The sequence below is a fragment of the Aspergillus pseudoviridinutans genome, assembly GCF_018340605.1.
Source record: "Aspergillus pseudoviridinutans IFM 55266 DNA, scaffold_2, whole genome shotgun sequence".
NCBI classification, from domain to species: domain Eukaryota; kingdom Fungi; phylum Ascomycota; class Eurotiomycetes; order Eurotiales; family Aspergillaceae; genus Aspergillus; species Aspergillus pseudoviridinutans.
In genome coordinates this window covers 594,371-614,693 of record NW_025091282.1, presented here as the reverse complement: position 1 = coordinate 614,693, position 20,323 = coordinate 594,371, and the positions used below count along the sequence as shown (strand labels likewise).

At 49.0% G+C, this 20,323-nt stretch overlaps 7 protein-coding genes across 7 annotated transcripts; 2 read left to right on the top strand and 5 right to left on the bottom strand.

Moving 5' to 3' along the window:
- Positions 1-335: 335 nt before the first annotated feature.
- Asppvi_002271 (uncharacterized protein) lies at positions 336-1,404 on the bottom strand (the record flags this gene model as incomplete). Its single annotated transcript, XM_043298262.1, has 2 exons — positions 336-847; positions 915-1,404. 2 exons carry the CDS (start codon positions 1,402-1,404, stop codon positions 336-338), a joined length of 1,002 nt encoding a protein of 333 aa, XP_043154197.1.
- A 1,024-nt stretch (positions 1,405-2,428) lies between these two features.
- Asppvi_002270 (putative RNA splicing factor (Pad-1)) lies at positions 2,429-4,293 on the bottom strand (the record flags this gene model as incomplete). The annotated part of the gene is made up of 4 exons (XM_043298261.1): positions 2,429-2,687; positions 2,744-3,223; positions 3,286-3,594; positions 3,647-4,293. 4 exons carry the CDS (start codon positions 4,291-4,293, stop codon positions 2,429-2,431), a joined length of 1,695 nt encoding a protein of 564 aa, XP_043154196.1.
- A 696-nt stretch (positions 4,294-4,989) lies between these two features.
- On the bottom strand, positions 4,990-6,242 carry Asppvi_002269 (fatty acid alpha-hydroxylase; the record flags this gene model as incomplete). Its single annotated transcript, XM_043298260.1, has 3 exons — positions 4,990-5,143; positions 5,204-5,452; positions 5,512-6,242. The coding sequence occupies 3 exons, from the start codon at positions 6,240-6,242 to the stop codon at positions 4,990-4,992; spliced, it is 1,134 nt and encodes a 377-aa protein (XP_043154195.1).
- A 2,835-nt stretch (positions 6,243-9,077) lies between these two features.
- Positions 9,078-10,436, top strand: Asppvi_002268 (uncharacterized protein; the record flags this gene model as incomplete). Its single annotated transcript, XM_043298259.1, has 1 exon — positions 9,078-10,436. The coding sequence occupies one exon, from the start codon at positions 9,078-9,080 to the stop codon at positions 10,434-10,436; it is 1,359 nt and encodes a 452-aa protein (XP_043154194.1).
- Positions 10,437-11,147: 711 nt separating this feature from the next.
- Asppvi_002267 (uncharacterized protein) lies at positions 11,148-12,883 on the top strand (the record flags this gene model as incomplete). The annotated part of the gene is made up of 2 exons (XM_043298258.1): positions 11,148-11,922; positions 12,156-12,883. The coding sequence occupies 2 exons, from the start codon at positions 11,148-11,150 to the stop codon at positions 12,881-12,883; spliced, it is 1,503 nt and encodes a 500-aa protein (XP_043154193.1).
- An 803-nt stretch (positions 12,884-13,686) lies between these two features.
- Positions 13,687-15,946, bottom strand: Asppvi_002266 (CeGAL family transcription factor; the record flags this gene model as incomplete). Its single annotated transcript, XM_043298257.1, has 2 exons — positions 13,687-15,130; positions 15,207-15,946. The coding sequence occupies 2 exons, from the start codon at positions 15,944-15,946 to the stop codon at positions 13,687-13,689; spliced, it is 2,184 nt and encodes a 727-aa protein (XP_043154192.1).
- A 2,479-nt stretch (positions 15,947-18,425) lies between these two features.
- On the bottom strand, positions 18,426-20,157 carry Asppvi_002265 (coatomer subunit delta; the record flags this gene model as incomplete). Its single annotated transcript, XM_043298256.1, has 4 exons — positions 18,426-19,338; positions 19,405-19,601; positions 19,655-20,098; positions 20,155-20,157. The coding sequence occupies 4 exons, from the start codon at positions 20,155-20,157 to the stop codon at positions 18,426-18,428; spliced, it is 1,557 nt and encodes a 518-aa protein (XP_043154191.1).
- Positions 20,158-20,323: the final 166 nt, after the last annotated feature.

Here is a 20,323-nt window from a genome sequence, read left to right as displayed (position 1 = left end):
TGGCAATTGGAAATCATTAACACCTGATTCTCCTGATGTCCTATCGTACACCAAGTCACAGTTCGTCGTCTCCTTCGCTAGCGAGCAATCCACCGCGAATAAGAGCAAATTCTGTCACAGACCAGGATCTGTGAGAAAGAACGCAAAATCATCAAAGAGAATTCGCCAACCAGAACGTATCAGAGAGGCGGAATGAGTGCTTGAGAGAATTCAAAAGACCTCATCACCCACACCAAACCAAGATGTCCTCGACATCATACCAGAAGGCGCAGAAGACCAAACTAACAAGATCCCCACGCAGGAGCCATGAATCCGGACATCAAGCTGTCTCAGTACTAGTTAAGGCGAGATATCAAGGACTCCGGGATGAGTGCCGCGCTGTTCTCGGGCATCAGCAGCACCTCACTCTGGAAGACAAGCTCGCAGGTCGATGATTCTTCGAAGTTTGCGCGAATGTATGTGACGGGAGTGTAGCCTAGTTTGACTCTGAACCACAAGCGCACTAGCTCGCCTGAAGATCTGTCGTTGGTGGGGTCCATGTTGACCATCTCAAATGGGTCAAAGACCTCGTCGCACTCCGGGAAATAATGCACATACTCCAAAGGAGTCAGAAGCATGTCGACCGACAGAGCCTGCGCCTTTGCGATGATTTGTGCGATTCTGGTGCGGCCCTCGGTCTGGTACTCAGGTATGTCTGGAACAAGACGTCCAACGTACCGCCACAGCTTCTCCACATACCACCGGTGCTTTTCCAGGTAGAATTCTTTGAATCCAGGTTTGCACAGAGTCTCGCAGACGATTTTCACCATGGCGTTGAGCACGATCTTTCGCACGAAGGGCTCGAGATCTAAACTGAATGTCTTAGCGGAAGTCTTACGGACATGAAGGACTTTGAATCTGTTCAGGTTACTTACCACGAAGGAGGTGGTGCTTCAACAGTTGATACCCGGCGTCCAAAACCAGATCAAATCCCTGTATCACCGTCTCGTTCAGAACCCAGTCAAGCAGCCACTCGTTGATTGCTCTGGAAACCAGGGCCCACCTGGTGGTAGGGCTCGCGAGCAGACGGGGCATCAGGATGCTGTGCGAGACGCGATTGAGGTATTCTCTGATACGAATGGGCAGCTGTCCGTCTCTGACAGAATCAGGAGAATTCGCAAAGATGTGTCCGAACATTTCCGCCTTCCTCCAGAGCTCTGCAAGCTTTGCTGCAAAGTGCTGTGTCGCCCACTCCGCGCCGTAGTTCATGCCAAACTCGATTGTTGAGATGGCAGGGCGGTGGCGACGGAGCAGCCTTTCAAGATCCTCGTTGGGAGTAAGCTCCGGAATGACGCTGGTGGGCTCGGGACGTCTGCGGGCCTCCTGGTGGGAAGGAAGCTCCTGACGAAAGGTATGCAGGTCCATTTTCTGGCGGGCTGGATCTACCACGGAGAAGAAAGATGAGTGGCAGTCTGGGTAGATTGCCGAGCAATCCTTTGTTTAGGGAACGCGATCTGCTCGGTCAAGGTGAACACTTGGGAGAGTGAGAATTTATCACGATTTTTGATCCAGCGTGTGCGTGGAATTCAAGCAAAGCTCGGCGCCCTAAGTAAGAGAAATAACCATCGTGCTATTGGATGCCAGCAGTCTCAAATGCGCAGCTGGCGACGTTTTCTGTCATGCCTGTCACTGCTTGTCCGGAAAGTTCTAAGAAAGTTATCAAGTGGGAACACATGGTTTTGTGAATGAGAAGTGTTTTAATAAGTTGAGATACAATAGCTAAGTTATATCATAAGTTTCACTTTCAAAGTTGATGCTTTTGCCAACTGCCAGAAAAAAATCATATGGCAAATAAGATGTGATCGATGTGCGGCCTGTCCCAGAAACCAAAGGAGGCACCTTAATGGAGCATTGGTTGTCCTCTACATCATAAAAGCCACCGGTTTTCTTATCCAAATTAATTATGGTACGTTGATTCTAGTTGACGAGGGCATGAGTCCGAAGTACGTACCTAGCTGGCTGGTATTCTACATGGCTTATGTGGTTGTGTTGCAGTTATCAAGAGTACACTACGATGGCAACATTGTTTACTTCTTAATGGGTTTGAAGAGACTGGTACCGGGAACGGTTGCTCTACAGACTCTTGAAGCAGGTAAGAACAGTCAGAGTACAAAGAAGTTCCATTTGCGCTAAAACGATGGGGAAGTTCCTATAAACAAATCATTGCACAACAGCCTTCCGGCTCATATGACAACCACGAAAGCGAGATGTTAGAAGATCGGCACCTACCAGGGCCAGCGTTACCCAAGCACCATGCCGCAGCGGGAAGATCAGATTGCAAGGTTAACAATGTTCTTTGACCGTCACGAGTCGCGCCTAATAACCTGATTAGATGAGATACCTACCATGTCGTGCATGAGTGGTAGGTGTTCACGAGGTTGCTCGTGCACTAGATTGCCTTTGTGCGGGAGAACAAACTGCTGTATACGGCATCGACGACAGGCTGAGCGGTGATCTGTCGACCGCCAAAGAATCGACCGTTGAGACCCTTGATGGCATTCTCGCCGCCTTGGACTCTGTCGAACTTGAGGTAGATGTCGCCTTGAGAGTTGGGATCTACTGCAATGTGAACAACATGGCCATATTTGTCTTCGCACTCAGCGCGGACGTCATCCTCCAGCTCCTTGATCCAGGCCTCGCCCTCTTCTCTGTGGCTCAGTTAGTGGATGCGAACTACCTTTCTGAATGTATTAAGATAACTTACTCCGTAGGGTCAAACATGTTACGAAGCAAAACGCATCGACTGGCCATGTTGACATTGACCGGCAGCGGCTTGGTTTCTGTTTTGGGTCGGAGCACCTTCTGCTTATCATCGGCAGCAGGTTCGGCAGGTTCATCTGTTCTTGCAAGTTTCCTCATCAATGCGTCCCTACTATAGTTGTTGAAGTTCACACCGGCAACGTCTGTATCATCCAGAGCACTAGCGCCGGCTCCCTTTTCAGAATCGCGGCCACCGGCACGGTCGAAGTTACTAGTACCGCCAGCCTGGATACCACGTCCTCCCTGGCCGGAGAACGAAGAGCCCTGGAAATTTGGTTGGTTCGCACCATGGCTCTGCGAGCGTTGCGCTGACGAGTCAGGGGTGAACTTATCGTTGCCAAGGCCAACGCGGATTGCGCGACCAGCAAGGTCAAAGCCATTCATCTTCTCCAATGCCTCTCGGGCTTGGTTGGGGTCACGGAACCTACAAAATCGTTTGTCAGCCGAAGCGGGACAAACAAGAAGACAGGAAGATTCGTCACTTACTGTACAAAGCCGTAACCCTTGCTCCTACCTGCTTCATCCTTTTGCAATTGAACAAATTCAAGTTCACCAAACGGTTCAAAGACATTCTGGAGGTCATTTTCAGTGATACTGAAATGGATATTACCCACGTATAACCTGTGAAATGGAGCAGCGTGATTATGTCCACTGCTGGCCTCCGGATTACGGGCCTGGCGGTTCTTCTCCGCTTCCGTCAATTGTGCGATGATTGGAATTCCTAGAAGCTTCTGTCCGGTGAGCTGAATAGCAGGTGCGACGGATTCTTCGCTCTTGAACTCGACATAGCCAACACTATTAAGCTGTTAGTCAACAGACTGGTACTAAGAAGAGGAGCCACGCTTACCCTTTAGATCTTCCACTCACACGATCCTTGACGATCTGAGCTTCTTTAACGGGTCCAACCTTTTCGAAGAAAGCAATCAGTTCCTTCGTTCTTAGACGTGCCGCAAGCTGCTGAACGAAAATTGTACGTCTGTCACGTTCATCCTCATTGAGCTCTGGGGACTTCTCCCGGCTTGGGCTGCGCTTGCGTTCACGGCGGGAGCGTCGTTCATCTTCCCGGTCTTCTCGCGGAGCGCGACCCGAGGGGCGGTAGTAGCGGTCATCATAGGGGGAGCGAGAGCGAGTGCGAGGCCGTCCACCTCCGCGGTAATAGTCGCCAGAAGAGCGGTAGTCATCGCCGTAGCGATCACGACGAGACCGACGACTGTCACGGCTTCTGCTCCTCTTTCTGCTTCTATGGCTTCCGTTAGCACTGCCGTGTTCGCTTCTCGGACTCTTCATGTCTTCATCTCCATCAACATCTCGTTCTCGGCGACGTTCTCGGCTCCGGTCGCGCCGTCTGCGATCCCGATCCCGCGAGCGATCACGATCACGGCGTTCACTGCTATCGGCTTTTGAGCGGTCATCGCGGTCCTGAGACTGAGCGGAGTCTTGCGGGGTTGCTGCAGCGGTTGATTCGAGGAGAGCTTCAACGTCGAGACCTGACATTTTGATGATGTGCTAGGCAACACTCTTGGGTCTGACGAGTTTTGAATAGGGAAAGACCAAAAAAAAAAGAACTTGGGTCACTTGGACTTCGTTAGAAAGTGACGAGTTATCAAGCTTGACTTGAGCGAACCCTTCTATTTGTACTATCGGATTCCTTAAAGCTTGCAACTAGAACGTTAAGGCCGGGCCAGATGATCACTTGATTGTCGCGAATTGTAGGCTTTAGCTGTTGATAAGCCGGTGGTGAGGGATGTCTGAATGTCTCAAACTGAGAGGAACCATGGACGGTCACATGATTCTTGGCATTTGCCTCCTTATTCTAAAAATTTTATAACCCATGAGTTGGTGCCTCAGGCCAACATTAACAAGAGTGGCACACTTAATACTTCACAATGAACGAAGGTTTCTAATTATGTATTATTACCTAGTCATATAAGTCGTTTGAACAACAATCCTAAAGCCGTTTAAGACATTAAAGTTTCAATCATTGAAGATTGAAAGTACATAGTTCTTTGATGGTTGTCTGAGGAACAACAGTAGGGACCAAAAGCCATCGTCTGTAAAAGCTGTGGTGTTTAGCGAGGATTGGATATTGGAACCGCAGTCATTTGTAATTAGTCGTAAGGTTAAGATATGAGCAGAGAAAGGAATTTGTCGCAGTGCGAGACGAAGAATAGAAAATCCAAGCAGTCTTCATCATTGAGCTTTCGCGCCCTTGGGTGGTGGGGTTTGGAGCTCAGTGCCAAACACTCGATCCCAGAAGCGACTTGTGACACCAAAGCCGTTTTCATAGTCGGCAAAGTGGTGCTCAAGGTGATACTTCTTGAGTGACTTGTAATAGGCGGGCAAGCTAGAAGACGCCAATGCATTAGACATGTGGACTGATAATCATAGGGAGTGAGAAACTCACTTGCGGTGGTGGAGGAAGTAATGTGTCATATCATAACAGATATATCCAAATACGCCACCACAGAAAACCGTGACCGCAGCGTACCAGTTATAAAAGAAGACTGTATGAGCCAGTTTCCAGAAGGGCGTGGCCAGAACCACAAACAAAGTTGGTGGCATCACAAGCCGATATTTGTCCATTGGCAAATAATGGTGGATTCCGTGCAGAAGGAAATGGAGGGTGATCCCGACTCGGTTATCAGGGAGATATCTGAGGAAGACCAAAATGTCAGGTGAAGTTAGAAGGGCAGGCATCAGCAGAGTACGTACCCATCAATGTGAAAGAGAAATCTGTGCATGAGATATTCGATCAAGGTCCAAAGAAAAAGACCAAACAGCCAGTAGCAGGCTGCTGCAGGGACATTTCCCAGTCCAGCAAATCCAACAAAACTTCCGTAGGTGACTGGAGGAAGCCAGAGTAAAGGAACCACATACCACGCGGTCTTGCTCAGGGGCTCCAGGAAGTTTCCAAATAAGGGTGCCGACTCTCCTCCCTTATAGTGGCGCGGCCGGTGGATCTGCTGTAGATAGAACTCTTTGCTGAAGCCACTATTCCAGAGCTGAAGAAGCAATGGCTTGTTGAGGTCTAGAAACTTGAAAGTCTGATAATCCTTGGTGGGGTCTGTTTCAACGGACAGGTCCTCTTCGCGCGACATGCCTGTCGAAGGATACACTGGCCGCGAATCTTCTTCGGCCCCTTCTGTAGCTGACCCGTTCGTACCTGCTGTCTTTCCGACAGATTTGGTATCGAGGAACCCAACAAGAAGGTCCTCCAGTATTTCGTAAGCCGCCTCAGAATGATTGTGAGAGGCTTCATCCTGCAAGATCTCCTTCACATCTTTACCGGCATATTCGAGGATTAAGTCCCCACCTCCCGGATGATCATCGAGAAAGGATGTGACATCGTAAACTTTGGAGCCCAAGGTCACGTAGCAAGATTTGGCGTGGTTGTGGGAATCAACCTCGGCGGGTGTGAATGTTGGCAGAATCTTTCCGGGCATGATCGGATATTCTCAGGTTATTGAAATACCGCTGCGCGCTGCAGACACAGATTCGAGAAATATGGAATCGACTAGACCAACTGTGAGTACAAAGTCGTCTAAGCCCAGGATTCCAAAACTTCAGATGGAACGGCGAAAACGTGAAAATAAATCGCGGAAAAAGGAGTGGCGTGAGCTTCGAAATAATATCGAGGCTTGCGGGCCCGATCGCTCCGGACCCGTCGTACAATAGATGGGACCAAAACACTGCGCCAGTGACCGACCGCGCCTTTTGCAAAGCACCACCGTCTTTCTTCGGCTTTCCGCGGATCCTTTGGGCCGAGCTGGGAGAAAACTGAGTGATAAATTATCATACGCAAAACCAGGAGCTGTTGACAAGGGACGAGGAGCAGCAATCATGTGGGTGAAACATCGGAAGTTGATGTTTTGCTATACTCTTTTGGGACAGTGTGACCCCTGACCCACTTCGACATGGTATCCTTATTCTTAAGGCCCCCAACGCCCTTTAAGGCTTCAACTTCTCTAGCAAACCGTTGAAGGTTATGGGCTCTTCTTACGGCGCCTGATATCTATGTTTCTTACTGGAGCCTGAGTCCATATGGGAAACAGGTGATGCATAACGGTGACTTTCCGTCGACCGTTGGTCAGACAACCTTGCCTAGTGAAGGGACACGCGCCACACAAATATTGTAGTTAAGCTTCTCAGTTGAGTCAACGATGATTGCATCATGAAAGTCGTCCTTCACCGGCTAACCTTGAGGACCGATGTGCAGGAATAACATGAAAGGTTTCAGCAGCTGATGGCAGAGTCCGTCCATCCTATAACTGTTTCCGGTGGCTGGCTGATAACATTCCCTCAGCAGACGGATATAGGATTAAGATATGGCCTGAGAGTTGGACTTTTGAAAACTAGTTCACGGAATTCTTGTCCGAGGGACCGACAGGTGCTGAGATGTCGAGGCTCTCGAGAGCTATGATGCATTCATGCTGAATATTTGGATGTGTCACGTCATGGCCACAACCCTTGCATACGAGTTCAGCCTACCTACCAGGCTACCGCGGTTACACCACTGGGGGACTCAGAATAGGCATCGTACTTGCAAATGCCATAGTGTAAGAGGCAGCTCATCCTGCAAAAGTATGCGCCCTAAACCTCGTTGGATGTGACTTAGGAGCTTTGACGTTGGACGTGGATAAAGTCTCAGAATTCCCGTTATACCTATTTCACTGGGACTTTTGTAAATTGATGTGTGTCTTATGATCTCGCCAGCCTTAAGACTTGAGCGCTGTAGTCTACTCCGTACAGTACTTCTCTCGTACGCTGAGTCTGTTCATACTGAAGCCAGTCAATGCTGAAGTCACGCGGTGCGGGCTATTTTACCGCTATGAAACCGTGATTCAGCTGCAAAGTTACCTAGAGGCGAAGCGGAGCCGTTGGATGAGCAAGGACCCAATATGATGATAATCTCCTATCTTCAGGATTCAAGGTTCACACTCTTAGGTACTAACCTCAACTGTAAACCACTCAAACTAGGTAGTCATGCGTTTTAGCCTCAAAATTGAGTTAAGCGTGAGATCCCGTTTGTAATTAATATTGATAACTCATACCTACGGACAACTCCGTACGCTGGATATGTATGTAAATCATCTCAGTCATTTTTCGCCCCATATTCTTCTTCCATCATTTCAGCAATTTATTGGATGAGGTAACCATGTTGCGGGCCACATCCAGTAACACTGTACCGGAAGAATACCTAAACAAGTAAACGGTAGGTAGGTACTTTTGACTCGCGAGGCCGCTGAAATGCCAAAAATTGGCCCAACAGGAGACTAACTAAATAATAGCTACGGGGAAGTAATTACCTTATTCTATCCTCAAGCAACCAGGGCGAATAGGGCGTGACCTAGATATTGAACCTGCCTGCAAGGTATGGACGATGAAAACCCCAGTTACTTTAGTTAATTACTACAGCGGTACGGAGTACGGACAGTACACCTTAGTACACAGCCCGTGGCGTCGCCGCGCCTTAGGGTAGCGCGGGTTACGGGTAACTTTAGCCTGCTCCGACGAATGGAATGTGGAACAGGAGCGAGGCGATCTGATCTTCACCGAAATTGATACGTTGGATAACTGGGGCCAAGGAAAGAACGAGCAGCCAACAGTGGACAGTCAAAGTCGAAAAGGACGTCCTAAGAAAGGGACGTGGTGGATCGTGATGGAGTCACTTCATGGACGTACTTGGTAGAGTTTCTCCGTATATACCCCGTCGGATGCGCTCCAGTTTGGGGAGCGGAGCTCCCCTCAGCTCACATAAGGTTTGCTTGAAAGTCTCTTTCCGTCTCTCTGGGTTTATGCAAGTGCTGCTCGGAGACTTTGAGTTTGCTGCCCAGACCTACCAAAAACGAAGTATCGGGTCCTCAATCGATACCTTGATAAACATAATTACAGAAGTTCCCGCCAGTATCTGATCTTTGTCGAGCTAACTGTCAAAAAAAGTGGGGATTCGACATTATTGGACAACTGTCAATCCCTTTTGGTCTCGACCAGTTCTTTGTCTAAGCCTCCAGTGGCCTGGTATCAATCTAATATTCTATCTACCTAGTATCCATTGGTAGTTCCGACTAGTGATGCGTTAGTAGCTTATTAGTTAGTACACGTCTAGCTCGCCAAAGAAATGGGAGCTCCGTTCATTATTATTATTGATTGACCCTTTTCCAGCTCTCAACCCCCCAGGGAGATACGATAGTTAAAAAGAAACAAGATCCCCCATATCGTACCCCTCCTCTCTTCGGCAAAGGGATCACGATTTATTACGATCTCAGTCAGCGCTAAACATGGAATCAACTACGCAGTTCGAGTCCTTTTCTTTTCGGGGCAACCGTATCATTGCATACCTACAGACGCTAGCAAGGGCCAAGAAAGGTTTACCGCATGGTGTACCAGTCTGCGTCTCTCCTTCACATACCATTACCACCACCGAGTCTCTACTGACCCTGGCCTCCTTGGTCGGCCCTCACGTTGCGATCTTCCAAGTTCATGCAGACATCATCGACGACTGGTCCGACGAGACAGTCCGCCAATTGACCTTGCTGGCGAAGAGACACGCCTTCTTGATCTGGGAAAGCGGCCGAATCCTCAATGCTACCGTCGACGTTGTTGGTAAAACAACAACCGAGACAAGAGAAGTGAGAAACGAGTTGGTAGATTTGATACGGAAAAAGTACACCAAAGGTGTGGTCAAAGCAGCCTCGTGGGCTGGCATTGCGACGGCCTGGGCATCTGGTGTCGCTGTCGGGAACCAAGAAGCCGATATCTTGATCCCGACATTGAAGGCTGCCGCTCGAGAAGCGGTTGCAGACAGCGTGCAGACCATCAGAACAGAGATTACGGCTGTTAATACCCCGACTGAGTCCTGGCTGAACGGACATGATGACTCTGAATCAAAGGAAGACACCGATGCTGACCAGCAATATCTGACCCTTGACTACGCTGTGGATGAGAGTGGTCTTGGCCTTACTCTTCGGAAATCTTCGACCATCTCTCTTACCCAAACTATTACTCAACATACGGAAGATTCTACGGAATCGCTTCTGGACTCGACATCTCACCTTATAACGCAGGATGGCACTCCAGAAACAAATCTCCAAAATTTGTCCAACGATGATGATCTGCCACCTCCGCCTCTCCTTGCACGTGGTCTTGTGCTCTGTCTCCCGTCGATGAACGACACCTCATTCACGCCTGAATACAGACAGAGCTGTCTAGCTGCTGCTCGCGCCAACCAAGATTTTGTTCTGGGATTCCTGTGCAGTGAGCCGTGGCATCTCATTTCCCGGAGAAATGACATCTTCGACAACGACTCTCTCCTAGCGAACGGGTATGAGATTGGCACTTCAGACGAAACGCCAGCTCATCTTGCTATATTCTCGATGATCTCTCACAAGAATGGCATACTGAATGGCCGAGAAGAAGACGATGATGAGAGTGATGAGGAAATGAGTCCCACGACTCCCTTGGCTCCGGAGTTACCGTCGAGGATTATGAGCCCACTTGCAACAAAGCTGCATGCTATTGTCGGGCAAGCGATCAAATTACGTGGTGCAACAGTCAAGCATGCAGTGGATAGCCTTGCGCGCTCGGATTCATTGAACGCACCCAAGCTCCTACATATTCCCGTGGTATCATTACCTTGATACTAGCACAAGTATTATTTTCTTTTTTACCCCTCGATCAGGTAGAGCATTGGCTCATGATTCGGAATGCATTGTGATAACACATATTTCCAGACCGGTAACGACCAGGATTTTACAGTTTGCAGCAGGTGCGGCGTTTGAGGATTTCAGGGACAGCTTGTGTAATCGTACGAGCGAGAATTTGTCCTTACCTGAGTATCATTTGTTTATTTTGGTGTTTCAGGCCCTTCTATCGAACAGCTTGGTCTTCCTGCCCTTATTACATGGCTGTACCTTAGAACGTGGTGTCTATACCTAAACGCAGTTGAGCGCGACTCGTCACGTGACTCATTGCCTAATGAGGCGAATTATCGACAGTGATTTCCACCTCAACTTTCCGTTGTTCTAAATGGTCATACTCTTTGCACTTCTCTGGGACCATCTGTTCTATCAGAGTGATATAAATTTAGAAAGGAAGCATCCGCATGCTAAGAATTTATCTCTCTGGGTTTTAGAATGTTCTCAATTTATGCCAGATAGCAAGCCACTGCTCTCCAAAAGAAACATCACTCGTCACCGAAAACATGACAAAAGCCTGCAAGAACCCGGTTGCTCAGATATGCGTTTTAGAGGGTCTGTAATCTAGATGCGCCTCTTTCTTTTGTTGTATTTGTGCGCTCTACCTTTTTATAGACCCTTTTTGGGCTAAAACATCAGTCGACGTACTCGAGTATGAAGGGGGAACATAATTTTCTTGCCTCCGCTGATGGCCCTGGAGATCCAAGCCGAATACTGTCTCGTCATACTGTGGCTGGGTTTGCCGAGGATGACCCGCAAGCACCAAGCTCTTTTCCGACGGCGGACGACCATGAACATGGAGAAACTCATCCTTTGAGACCAGCTCGGCAATATGCTAAAACCATCGTCAATCATGCGGATGTTATCATTGAATACACAGACCTTGGGTCATCTAGTTCAAGCCCATCTCAAGCTGATAAGCATTGCTGGCAAGTTGCCAGTCAAGACTTAATACAAAACAGCCCCTACTTTCGTGCTCTACTCGATCCCAACAAGTTCTCTGAGGGCCGGCAGTTCATGCAGCAAAGGGCTGGCCATAGGCAGAGATTAACGCATGAAGTGAAAAAAGAAGAGCACGATCAATCAGATATCGCCCGTGGAGCTTGCTTGCAGCACGATCTGCCAACAATCAGCTTATCCCGTGATTGTTTTCTGTCGAAACTCGGGGCAGATGCTATTGAATTGTTCTTGAGAATCCTGTCTTACAGGTCTCTTGACGACGACGAGAAGCAAGCATTTGACGCCGAGTTAAGAATTCAACCGACCTCCCTCGTTGCCAGATTACTTGAAACAGGCGATGCATTTAATTCTCCGCACGTCGTGAGAGAGGCCTTGCAAAGGTCAAAATATGCTTATGGAAAGGGCAAGGTTTCCCTGTCAAAATTTGATAACTCCTTGCTGAAGATCAACGAGGATCGTATTCGACAAAGTATATTCATTGCCAGATTTTTGGATGACCCGCTTGTGTTTCAAGTTTTAACGCATGCTCTGATTATCGGGGGGTCTAGGTATTGGATCAACGGCATTGAGAGTCATGTTCCTACTTCTCCCTGGGGATATCTTTCTGATGGTATAGAAGGTAAAGAAAGATATCATCCCTTTCGCTCCCTTCGTGGGATCAACTGGCAAGCCTGAAGAGCCATACGCTAATATCGATAACAGAAGAACTATACTACAGACGCCAATGCGTCCTCACCACCATCACAGACCTACAAGCATTCTTCCTCCGCGCCTACGGCGCACTAGAAGAACCGCATGAAACCAAACCAAGCAATACAACACCATCAGCAGCACTAACTACAGTCCAACCACGTCAATTTCAGTGCCGCTGCGGATTCGGCAACTCCAACGCCTGCGACGCTTTCCATCTAGGCCAGATGATGCGCTTCTTCGCACTACGCACAAAGACCATCTTCATAGGATCAAGTCTGCTGGACCCAGACTTCACCCTCGATCCAGAAAGTGAAGACGGTAATGGCCCGGACACCCCCGAACGGCCTCAGCCTCTTTCCACCGCGGCCGGGCCAGCATCCGACATCACTTCGATCATATCGTCCCTGAAACAGTGTCCAGATTATCAACTGGACGCGAACCATACTGGCTGCGGCGTTCGTCGCCGGTTTGTACCGCCTCTCGACTGCATTGAGCGCTTCGCGGGGGACGGCCGAGGCTTACTGGGTGTCGATATACGGTCCTGGGATGAGAAGAAGTGGCCTCTCGCGTCGGAATCCTGGGCCAATCGGGCTCGCCGTAGGGCATCGGTTGTTGATGTTCGCTTCTCGAAGATCAATGCTGTGCATGCTACGCCGTCAGGTCTGCTACGGCCGAGAACCCAGGAAGAAAATGCTCGGCTATTCTTTACGGCGAGGAGAAGAAACTGGGAGGCTTGATCCCTGGAAATCTGTGACGCATGTATAGCAGCGACCTTGCAAAGATTACTGTCGACGACGTCATTACTGACATGACTGTTTCACGACATAATGCCATTAGGCCGACATGGGCTAGAAAGGCCCAATGATTAAATTTTGCATCACCTTCACGCCTTGTAGAAATGATACTTCTTTCGAAAATGAGGCGGGCTCTTAGCTATGCTCATTGAGCAATGCTACTGATAGAGAGCAGACCAACGAAGACACCATTTGCTGGGTTGTACACATAGCAGAATGATAGCACTGACGGGGAAAAGCCACTCCTTTTCAGCCGTGTATGTATATAATACAGTGCCTTGTGGCTATTTTTGTATATGGCAGCAGTGTCAGTCTCTAGGAAGCGTTGCCACACAATGACTTGATCTATAAATGTTGCTGGATCTCTGTTCTCTGCCATCGAGTCAACGATCATGCTCTAATATATCTATCCGTCTATCCATCTGCCCCTCTATTCATGGCAAAAACAATGCAAGGATGTTGAAGCGATGCGAACAGTAAAAGCAAAAGAAGGGATGATAGAAATGCAATGCTAGAAGTGAGACTTGCCCCGGTGCGCCGCTTCCAAAGATTGATGATGAGAAATGCCAAAGCCTGAGGTCATGCCCAGGTGCATGCGCAAGAAAGATTGGCTACCCTGCTTTCGATAATAATGCTCCTTGTACCATAATGCGTCTTTATCTTGTCCATCTCCGAACCCTGATATTTCTTATTGACGCACGTCCCTAGGCCTTTTCTTTTCTTTTCTTCCTTTTTTCCTTTTGATGCTACTCTTTCCAAAATATCGGGTCACCCCAAAAGCATCCCAAGTCAAAGTCGATGTTGTTGCCAGGAGGGAAGAAAGATCCTGTGATCTGACCCGTATCTGCATCGTACGGGAAAAGGTCGTCGAAAGTATTGCGACCTGATACCGATTTATCGGTTTTCAGGAAGTCGAATGGATCTGATGAGTCCAATTCGAATTGGATCGGCCCAGGCAGAGGGGAATTTGATTCATTCATGGGTGAGCATGCAATGGCATCTAGCTGGGTAGCCAGATTGTCAGCACTTGTTCTAACCGCAGCTGTATCTTCCGGATCATCAAACTGAGCATCGGGTGTAGCGTCGCCAGCAATATCACCGGTGGTGGGAAAATCTTCAATATCAACACCGACATGCGGTGCAAGACGCCTGAGGAATCCATCGCAAAGTCGCCAGGCTCTTTCTGAAGCCACATCAAAAGTTGACATAGCTGACAGCCATTCCAGGGCTTTCTTGGCCGCTTTGGAGACTATTGACGCTTTATCTGGGACATGTTGAGCACGAAAAGTAAGCTCGAGAAGCAGGACAGTAGCCGCTTGCATCAGATAGTGTAGAATGCACCACCACGGTGACACTTTGTAAAGTAAAGTAGCGTCTGGGCTTTCAGGTAGGAGTGTCAGCATGTGGCAAGCCGACTCGACACACTCAGCGGCGGTCTTGGTACAGAAATCAAAAGTCTTTTCCCCTTGCGAACGGGTTGAGTCCAAGCGGCAAAGGCATGGCCTCGTGATACCAATCTTTGTGCTATAGAACAGAAGAGCAAGACACATCCTTTGGCTTGCAGGACACTGTGACGTTTGAGTCGATGTGAAATCGTAAGCGCTAGGCAGGTTCATAAACCACGAATCGATTTCAAGCATCAGGCTCTGGATTGTGAATTCTTTGCTTGGCCAAGGAGAATGCATCGCCTCGGGACCATATAGCTTGGCAGTCATCCTCTTGTTGATTGAAGTAAGCGTGGAGAGCTGAAGGAAATATAATGACATGCACGGGCTGAGGTTCTTCAGGTATTCAACCATGCTACTTCCTGGAGTTTTCGTGTTTGCCGTTCCGTCGGTTGTTTCAGGATCCAAGGTAGTGCTCAGGTCGGATGCAGTTGGACAGACTGGGGGGATACGGTCCAGCTGGCTCGAGTTGCCTCTTGTTGTATCGCCTATCATGCGCACCACCTCTTCTTTCTGAAAATCGCACTCATCGAACGGTACCGGTAAGGGAGTGGTACATGAGTTATCCACGATACACGATGGCCGTCCCGTCATCGCACTGAGCAGATGATCGAGCGTGTACAAAGACCACCAAACACGATATCTGATCTCCTTGGAAGTATCTGATGTACAGATTCCCACATTGCGTAGATGCAGCCCCAAAGCAAAGGCCCCGCGCATCGCACTCCCAGACAGTTTCCATGCTCTGAAAGGATATGAAAGTTAGTACAGTCACATTTAGCAGTACATCGCTTGGTCACGGGTAGGCGGCAAGGACATACCGATTGATGTGGCCAGAGGCCAGTAAATATAAAGATGCCAGTCCTTCAACTTGCAGCTGTTGGAGATCAGGATGATGAAGGAGCTCGTCCTCTAAGCTCAAACTCCTCGCTTTCGAGAAGTATATGAGATCGTCATCCTCGGCACATTTCCACTCCGCATTGGTAATGTGGGCATATTTTGCACCAATGGCGAATATGAGATTCAGAATCGCCAGCCATTTCTTCCCTGGCTTTACTGGGGGCTGGTTGAAGAATACTTGGAACTGTGATAAGAATGTCGAGATGCCGATGATCGGGAAGGAAGGATGCACTGAATGTAGATAAGCATTGAGAAGTTTGGTTGCAGTGTCTCTTGAAGGAACATCACTCGCATCGAGCGGCTCAATTGCTGGTAGATCCAGATCATCGAGGTAGAAGTTTGACGAGGCAACTAACGGGTCGCTTTGGCCGTCAGGTCTAGGGGTCAAGGATGGAGATGGCACGCCATTATCCTCGCCCATATCAGATGAGTTGCGAGGCCAGGATTCACATTCCTGATTGACTTCTTTACTCAACGCTTGTAGCCAAGCAATCACGGAGCTTCTGCCCATGTACCCAGTTGCCCGGGCAGTCTCATCTCTGTTGAAATCCTCCTTGGTGTGGTCTATAACCTCCTTGGGCCCGACAGAGGATTGACGGGAGGGCGGATCAGACCCAGAGTTCCATGGGGGTTTCTGTTCTCCGATTGATGTGCCGGGCATGTCTGATGGTACGTTGAGTTCCAGTGGCATTTCCTGCCCGCGCTTAGCACTTTGAGGTGACTGAGAAGGGCGCACTCATACCGCTGCTAGGGCAATGCTCATCAGTCGCTCGTCAGAAACCCCAAATCGACTACTCAGCTTTCTGATTACGTCTTCATATGCTTGAACCTTGGCTGACAGGCTCGCTAGTTGCCTTTTGAAGGTTATCAAATATGTCTCATTGAAAACAACGTTGGTCTAGGGCTCACCTTTTTGACTTTTCCCTTTTACCATCTGTATAGCAGCAGATGATCCCAGCCTCGCGGCAATTCCGGCATCCGGATTTATCCCCTGTACATTTTGTCTTTCTTTGCCTGCAAGATTCGCATGCCCGCCGTACGTGACGGCGATGAAATCTACCCGGTGATGTGAAGGCAGATTCAGTTCCTTCGGTCAACCTTGGGATAGGCATCTTTCGGCTGCCCAGTCTTTCCGATTCGTTTTCTGGCAGCCGAGGGATTGAATTCTCCTACATGAAGATAAGTCAGCTAACAGGTTCCTTGACTGAAAGGGGGAAAACTTGCCACTTGAGGCAATTGAGGAAAGCCTTCTGCGTCTGTACAAGGCAATTTGAAAAGATTTGATTGATCTGCCCAAGGTTGAAACTGCAAGCCGCTCATTGTGATTCGCAAGGATTGGCGTGAATGTCTGCGGAGAGAATCACATTTCAGTAGCTGCGCTTTGACGGCAGTATATTTTGGCAAGTACCTGTCATCAATATACTCTGAAGGAAGCTGCGACGGTGGGAGCGTTTCAAGCCGAAAGCATTTTATGTCAGTTCTACCTAACAGAGTCCGTTAGGATCTCTCAGAACCGCCAAATATGTAGCAGCAGTGAGTCCTAGACAGTTTCTTTTGGCAGTGCTTCGAAGAATGGATGAGGGATGGATGGCCAGATAACAAGCATCAGTTGTCTCTTGGGAAAGGCATTGATCATGAGCAGCAAGAGAAGATCTTATCCAAATCACATATCCCCCATATTCCGAGAATTTAGACCGGAATTTAAGTGCGAGGTGGAGAACATCCCCGTACCCTGAAAAGTAGGGAGTTGTTGGAACCGAATCTGGTGGATCTAGACCAGAGCACGAAAAGTAAGTACAGGCATCTTGGAAATCCAATCAACATTTTGCCTGACCACTTTAGTCTGGACCGCAATGTGGCAATCATAAGGTAGTGACAAGAGTTCGAATTCAGCATTGCCTCCTACGCCTCGTACGATCAACAGTTTGGCTTCAAGTTATGGCTTCAGTGGTAGGGAGACTCCAGCTGCTCGTCAGGCATGTTGCCGCTCAGCAACATCTTGCTGGTGGTTGCCAAGGTGTCCATGCATGCAAGTGTATCTGGATCCCTGACAGCCGGGAAGTCTGGAACGTTCGCTGGACCAGCAGATTGAGCTTCCGCCTGCTTCTTTTGCCCCTGTCTATCCATGGCCGATAGAGCCAACACGTTAGTAAGCCGTCTGTAGCATGGCAGATGGTGTTGAATGTTGATCTTCGATCGGCGATGGCCGAAAAGATTGGCAGCCGACTACGGTCGAGGCGGAGTCTCGACGGGAATTTAACTCTCGCGAACTAGAAGAGAGTGTATCGTTGTTAGATACTGGCCATGTCCCATCAAGAACTGGAGGTGGTTGCGTAGCTGTTGTGTTATGACATTGTCGCCCCCACCATGCTTGTCAACTTGACGTTAGAGAGTTAGTGCGCGATGGTTATGAGAAAATGGATCACAGGACCCCTGGTTCCTGCCACGAAGGACTGTCCAATAATGAGCCCTTGGTGTGTGATGACGGTCAACTGTCGGAAGGGATGTGTGAGAAAACCAAAAGTTGAGATACGCAGGAGAGGGCGCATCACAAGGACCGCGCATGGCAGGACACTGGCTGCCAATTTGTGTGTCCATGTGTGCTTTGACACTTTCCGTGGATCAACTGTCTCCAACTTGAGCCTGTTGCGCCAGGGCTTGCAGGAGTATGGTTGAACTCGAGAGAATTATAATGCTGACGTTTGTCAAATGATCAAGCATCGACGACATTGTTCAACTGGACGAAAATTATTGTCAGAGATACGAAAGCTTGCCAGAAAGTAGGAATCAACAAGCTATGAACTAAACGCAAATACCTTTCCTGATAATGTTGACCGGAAGCAGTGGCGTGAAGCAAGCATTACCGACTCGGTAGGTTAAAGTAGCAAGTAGTGTGGAAGACGGCACACACCTTACTTGTTGCAACCAAGCGGCCCCCGCGTCATTATGGGAGGTCAAACGAGCAAGCTCCTATTTTAGTTGAATCTAAACTCGTTTTCAATTTGTATTGTCATAGTATTGGGATAAATAGCTAAGTCGATAAAAAAGAAACCTGGTAGAGAACAAAGAAAACGCGGTGATTCAAAGGCGATCCGAACGTCATTAGTAAGGTGCTCTATACAATTCGGAATAAACGGTGATTATTCGATAACGTAGCCCTCAGCAATGCTTCTCACATCTTTTGAGAATCCTGTGCTCTCCCCTTCCATCTCGAGTAGGGACACGTTGGTCACATCTACTTCGACGAAAGGACTGGCTTTGGAGAAGCGCACATTCATCGGGAAGAACTCATTTTCGTCCCCGTCGCCTGCGGATTCAAATTCAAAGCTTCCTGAAGCGTTAGTCTCGTCCACGGTACCGATGTTCCAGTCCAAACTATCCCCCGAGACCTCGTAGATGGCGTCGAAGCTGGACACGGTAGGCTCTGTCGCACCGAAAGGTATGGAAACGACCACATCCCTCAGTGTATCCGAGCCCGTGAGCTCATACTCGATGGTTACAGTGGTTGAGTCGGAGCCCTTATTCACCCACACTGTGAACGTGATGGGGAGAATATCAGCATTTTCTGACCCTGAGCTCGCAACGCGCCAACGAAGGACGCCGATTGCGTTGTTGGCTGGGAAACGCTTGGTCAAGTCTTTCAACTGAATGGCTGAGGAGTTGGTGAAAACGGCCTTGTCAACATTTGGATGGGTGCGGAACTGTGCGCCATGTGTAGGATTGGCCAGCAGATCCAGCTTGAGTTTTGTGAAAGATGGGTCGGTGATACGAAGCTGGAGGTCGCCCTTCACCTCGAATGACTTCAGGGCACCTTCACGGGTAAGTTTGGCAGAAATTGTTTCGGCAATAGTGATATGGATGGGCTCTCTGTCGGCGGATATTGAGGCACGAGCGGATGGGGCCTTCTCGCCCGCCGTTGTCGAAACTTGAGGAGTCACCAACGGACTCGATTCCTCAACTTCGGGGCCCAGATCACCTCGAACTTTCTCGTAGATATCTGTGGTCTTGGATTTCTTGCCAAGTTGCATGCCTTTTCCGCGTGTGGGCAACGGCCTAAGGAAATGAGCTTGATCAGCAACAGTCTCTCAGAGATCCGGCTAATATGAGATTAAGGCGTACTTCGCAAATGACTTCTTCTTCTCCGCCTCATAAGTATCGTATGTTTCGGGAGCAGCAGGACGCGCTGGAGGAGTGTATACAGGATAGGATGGAGTCCTGGGTGCCATAGAACGGCCACTGCGGGCTGCCTCCTTTCGCTGCATCTCCAGCTGCTTCGCCTTTCTTTTGCGCTCCTCGCTGGCTTCGAGCTCTTTGTTCTGTTCATCATTATCAGCAAGCTGCTGCACCCAAAATCCACAGTGTTATATACTCTTTCAATAATTTCCTGTATTCTCTCTTCGTGACTTTCCATTTCGAGGAATGTCTTGATCTGAGAAAGCGACAGATTCTCTCGGTATCCCAGCGTCACGATTTCGTCGAACGCGCTAAGCAATTCGAAGGCATTGCGAACGATCTCCCGCTCGTCCAAGCTCTTGCAGATGCTTGTGGTCACTTGGGCAAAAAGATGAAGGCTGTCAATGTCTTGAAGGATGTTGGACTGGCGGTTCGTGATGAGGACGATGTATAGCTCGTCAAGAGGTTGGTAGACAAAGCGAACATTGTCCTGTTCAACGGTTGTATGCTGGGTTCCGGAATCAGCGAGCTTTGGAAAGGACGCGAGTAAGGCTTCAATCCTGGAGCGGGCGATCTCCCGGAATTGACGCGAGAGCACTGCCTTGCCCCCCCGGGTGCATATTGATGCTGCGAGAACAACCTATTGGGCCCTGCGGTCAGCGTAGATTTGGATATATGAGAACAAGGTAAGCACACCATGACTGCCCGATTGTTGGGTATAAATGTCAAAACCGATGGTTGCTATGGAGAGGAAAGGGTTGCTTCTTCTGGGGGGTTGTTGTTTGGGGACATCTGCCTCATTATTGAAGCCGGAGTCGCTTGCTGTTCTCTTCGTCCCTGTTGGTCCGTGCGCCGCGCTACCCCC